General features: G+C 49.2%; 1 protein-coding gene across 3 annotated transcripts in view; it reads left to right on the top strand.

The window, feature by feature from the left end:
• Nucleotides 1–621: 621 nt before the first annotated feature.
• The window catches only part of VPS26C (VPS26 endosomal protein sorting factor C), a 37,017-nt gene continuing 32,395 nt past the window's right edge, over nucleotides 622–5,243 (top strand). The window contains exon 1 of one of the 3 annotated variants that reach the window (XM_081063197.1): nucleotides 622–994. Coding sequence is in view for 2 of the 3 variants with exons in the window: in XM_081063198.1 (XP_080919324.1) it covers nucleotides 1,381–1,437 (57 nt within the window). In the remaining variant the exon portion in view is untranslated. Of the gene's footprint in view, nucleotides 995–1,323; nucleotides 1,438–5,243 lie in introns of those variants that run through there. The other 2 variants (XM_081063198.1, XM_081063196.1) reach the window with 2 other exon arrangements.

Raw genomic sequence — 5,243 nt, 5'->3', positions numbered from 1 at the left:
TGTTTTAGAATTGCCGAATCTGAGTTGCCAGTGAGATGACCAAGCCAGACGCGGGAGCCCCGCGGGCAGCGAGGAGCCGCGAACGCAGAGCTGCACGTTGGGAAACACCACGTGGACCAACCTTCAAAAGCGCTCGCACCCTCGCTGCTGCGCCGCGACACACCTGACGCTCACAGGAGGGAGGCCCTCGCGATGCCATCACCTGAAATCGTCTTACAGAAAATGTCCGACATAAGCCTACAAGTAATGCCGTTTGAAAAACAAATACCAGAATCAAGAAATTTAAGGGAACAAAAGTACTTCACTGTCATCGTCTGTCACCAAAAGAATGAAAATTTACCTCTCTGTTTCCTGGAGAACTCCTTGTTTAAAAGAGATTTATTTCAGTAAACGTAGCGCGTCGCCTGACACTGCCCTGCTGCCCCGCCTGGGGGCGATTCCCGCAAAACACCGTGTGCAACCTGCGTCTAGCGCCGTCAGCTCCCGCTGGGAACGGACACCGGGCAGGGCCGTTTAGCTTCCCCGGTTTCTTTCCACGAACCGTCGGGAGGGCGGGCCTGCGAGCCGCGCCTCCCCGCATTCTGCGCACGGACATGAATATTCAACACCCCGGTCCCGGGCGCGCGCCGACGGAGGACCCACAAGCCCCCGCGCCCAGCGGCCCCGCGCCGCGGCTGAAAGCGGGGCGACGTCCCCGCGCTCCGGGCGACCTTGGCCCTGGGCCCGGGGACAGGGGCGGGGCCGTCCAGCCGACCGCCAGTCGGCGCCGTGCAGACCGGGAGTGTAGGGGCGCGGACGCCGCCGAGCGGGGGCCTGACCCGGGGGCGCCGGTCCTCAGAACCCCCGGGAGAAAGTGGGGAAGGCTAGAGACGACGACCGGAAGGTGACGGGGAAGAAACGCCGTTCCCGGCTATCACCGCCCTTAGACCCAACTCAACCCCGCGGCACCCCTGCAGCGCACAGCCTGACGGGAGCCTCAGCTGCCCTGCGCGGAGTAAGCCTGCGACACCCCTCTGGCACCGCCCCCCGCCGCGGCGCACGCCGGGAAAGCCGAGGTTCCCTCTCCCTCTAGTAAACCGACGAGGAGGAGGGTATTTCCGGCGTTTTGTCTTCAGAGAAGGGGTGGGGCTAGCCTGATCTCGCCCCTCACACCCAGCGGGGGCGGGACGAAAAGAGACACCCCCCCTCGGCCCGCTCTAAGGTCCGCCCCTGCGCCGGAAGGAGGAAGGCCGGGGAGTCCACCAGACGTAGTGCGCGAGGTCACGTGACGCAACTGCCGGCGGAGCGGAAAAAGGGCGGGGCTCGTGTCGGGAGGGCGGGGTGACCCTCCTCCTTGGGTCACGTGCGGCAGGAAGTGGCGCGGGCCGCGGAGTTTTCGAGATGGGGACCTCCCTGGATATTAAGATTAAAAGAGCGAATAAGGTTTATCACTCCGGGGTAAGTGGGGTGGGTGGGCCTGCGGGTTTGAGCGTTGCCAGCAGTCCACGCACTTTTGGGTGTCCCGGGGCGGGGCGGGGGCGCGGCCGGAGGGGCCGGCTCTGCAGCGCTGGTCGCCTGGCTCCTGGAACCTCCGCCTCTGTCTTGGGGCCCGGGCGTGAGCCGTCGCGGGGACCCCTGAGGGCGGAGGAGCTCGAGGACCAGCCGACGCATTGCTTCTATCGTAAGATGACTGCAGAGATGTAACGACAGGCAGACTTCCCTTGGAAAGCAGAAACACGCTCTTCAGGCCGTGGTCAGCCCTCACACCCTACGAAACATACTCGTGTTTCTGGTTTTATTCTTAGAATAACACACAGAAGGAATGGTATAGTAAAATGCAAGCTCTCCAAATTAAAAATCTTAATGATGCCGTTAACAAGTTTTGTGCCACTGGCCACCTAACCTCCTCGGGCCTCCGTTCCCTTATTTGCAAAATGAGCTGTTGCAAGGTACCTCTAACTCCATCTCGAGGAATCTCCACGCTTACTTTTTATCAGAATCAGTAACCCTGGGAATTTAAACGTACGATTGCCCGGCCCCACCCCCAGAGATACCGGTGACGCCAGTGTGCAGCCAGGGTTGAAATCACAGCTTGCTGTCACACTTTGTGGAATAAAATGGAGGGTAGTGATTAGTCACATGAATGCAGCTAGGACTCGGAAGGGATTGAATGACACGTCACGAATGGATGCTAAAAGCTTTGGGTGCAAGATAATTGGGGAAACCTGATATTTACACAGATTCAAATAGTCACCTCCTTAATTGCGAAGGGAAAAAGCTACCTTTATAGTGCAGGAGTCTGGTAGAGTGCCCTCTAACCCAGAACAACGGTGAAGTCACCCTACCATGACCACTCATGAGGCCGACTGTCCTGGCGTAATAATAGAGGGTTTTGTCGTACCTCGAGAAGGCTATAATACATCTATGCAGTATAGCTGCCAAATCAGTTCATGAGAAAACTAGCAGGCATATCCCAAATTAGGAACATTCTGTGAAATAAGTGCTCTGGATTCTTCAAAAATGTGAATGTCACGAAAAAAGAATGTTTCTAGATTTAAAGAGACTAAATGGATGTGATAACCAAATTCGGTGCATAATTTTTGATAAATAAATTTGTGGACTCTGTATTAAATAATAGTGTTGTATTGGTGTTAAATTTCCCAAATGTAACATTTGCATTTTGGTTAGGTAGAAGAACACTGAAGTATTTAGAAGTCACAATTACAAAATTTTAAATTGCTCAACCATAAATTGTGTGTGTGCACATGCATGTTCACACTCCCAACATATGTGGAGAAAAGAAAGCAAATATGGCGAAATATTAATAATTGGTGACTCTAATTGAAAGCTATATGGGTCTACTTTGTATTCATTTTTTAAAAATAACATCTTTATAGAGATCTGATTTAAATACCATAAAATTCATCCTTTTAAAGTATAGAATTCAGTGATTTTAATATAGTCACTGAGTTAGGCAACCATCATCACCATCTAATTTTAGAACATTTTCCTCACCTCCAAAAGAGACCCTGTACTCATTAGCAGTCACTCCTCAATTCCCCCTCCCTCCCAACCTGGCAACCACAAATCTACTTTTTGTCTCTGTGGATTTGCCTATTCTGGACATTTCATGTAAGTGGAATCCTACAATATGGGGCCTTTGTGTCTGCCTTATTTCACTTAGCATAATTGTTTTCAATGTTCATACATATTGTATGTAGCATGTATCAGTTCTTCATTCCTTTTTTTGTTTTTTAAAGATTTTATTGGGGAAAGTGAACAGGACTTTATTGGGGAACAGTGTGTACTTCCAGGACTTTTTCCAAGTCAAGTTGTTGTCCTTTCAATCTTAGTTGTGGAGGGTGCCGTTCTGTTTCAAGTTGTCCTTTCAGTCTTAGTTGTGGAGGGCGCAGCTCAGCTCCAGGTCCAGTTGGCGTTTCTAGTTGCAGGGGACGCAGCCCACCATCCCTTGTGGGAGTCGATTCAGCAACCTTGTGGTTGAGAGCCCGCACTCCAACCACTGAGCCATCCGGGAGACAGCTCAGCTCAAGGTGCCGTGTTCAGTCTTAGTTGCAGGGGGCGGAGACCACCATCCCTTGCGGGACTCGAGGAATTGAACTGGCAACCTTGTGGTTGAGAGTCCACTGGCCCATGTGGGAATCGAACCAGCAGCCTTCAGAGTTAGGAGCATGGAGCTCTAACCACCGGAGCCACTGAACCGGCCCCTTCATTCCTTTTTATGCTTGAATAATATTCCGTTGTATGGCTAGACTACATTTGTCCGTTCATCTGTTGATGGACATTTGGGTGATTCCTACTTTTTGGCTATTATGAATAATACTCCTGTGAACATGTGTACAATTTTTGTGTGGACATGTGTTTTCGTCTCTCTTGGGAATATAACTAGGAGTGGAGTTGCTAGATCAAATGGTAACTTCATGTTTAACTTTTTGAGGACCCACCAAACTGTTTTCCAAAGCACCTATACCACTTCCGACTCTAGCAGTGAATGGTGGTTCCAATTTCTCCTCGACTTTGTATTCTTATAATTTTTCTGTAGCTTGTAAATTTCAAAATAAGAGTTGGGGGAAGCAGTGACAGGAAGCTATGTACATTTTGCTTTAGTATTTACTTCATTAAAAAGTTAGCACATTCCATTCAGAGATGTTGCTCCAGCTGAGATGCTAGATGTTTTCTGTGGTTTTAAATAATGGTACAAGTAATGAAAAATACATTTAGAAAAGATGCAAGAAATGGAATCATGAAGTTGACCCAGCCAGAAGTCTTACACAGCTAGGACCACTCCTGGAGGTGGCACAGTTGAAGGTGTCAGCTATGCCCATCTAGTGCACAGTTTTTGGTGCCATTATCAGGACCAGAATCTGCAGTGGTTGGCTTCTGGCAGTGTTCCTTAGTCTTCAGTCACTTTTACACTTAAATCATTTTACACTAATGCGATTATATTAAATGCATTTTTAAGAGATACCTTATATGGCGATTGTAAAGGAAAAACCAGTATAGCTTCTAAACAGATGGTTGCTATGTATTTTTTAAACAGCCAAAACAGTTATTAAACTGATCAGTCAATTGACAAAATATATACCTGGAATACAGGTGCCTGTGAGTCATGTGTCAGACTCCGGGATCTGTGATTCAGGACAGGTCGGTAGGTGGCCAGCACTGTCATGGCTGTTTCCTAGGCTCCAAGCGGCAGAACCTTTGCTGGCTAGTCACTTTGGACAGTGCGTATTTCAGTCGTCATGGTTGTGTAAGGGGTGACCTGGTCCACTCTCCCTAGTCAGAGCTGGCTATCTGTGGAACTAACAGCATGTACATTTTCCGTTTTCTCTGCACATTTCAATAGCACTGGTAAAGATCCAGTTACTAAAGGTTTGGCTCATTGGTAGCAAGCAAGGTACCTGTGTTGCAAGGCCTGAGGGTCCCTCCTGTTGAGTCCAGAAACTTGGCTTGTGTTTCCAAAGCCCCAGGGATGGTCTGAGACAATTAGGAATGGGATAATTCCATATTTCCAGCCAAACTTGTGATTTCTCGAGGAGAGGCCTTAACTAGTATTGTTCTATAATAATGTGAACTAGCATAGCCCTTTCCAGCTCACAGTGCTTTAATCCTCACAAATACTGAAGAGGTGGCATTTTCCTCCCATTTTATGGTTGAGAAGACTGAGGCTCAGAGAATTCAGTGACATGCCAAGGTCACTAATAAGAGCGAATATTTGAAATTATGTCTTTTTCTTCCCAAGTCCA

Source organism: Rhinolophus hipposideros (assembly GCF_964194185.1).
Source record: "Rhinolophus hipposideros genome assembly, chromosome: 2".
NCBI lineage: Eukaryota > Metazoa > Chordata > Mammalia > Chiroptera > Rhinolophidae > Rhinolophus > Rhinolophus hipposideros.
Note: the sequence above shows the minus strand (reverse complement) of the source record. Positions and strands in the feature narration are given on the sequence as shown.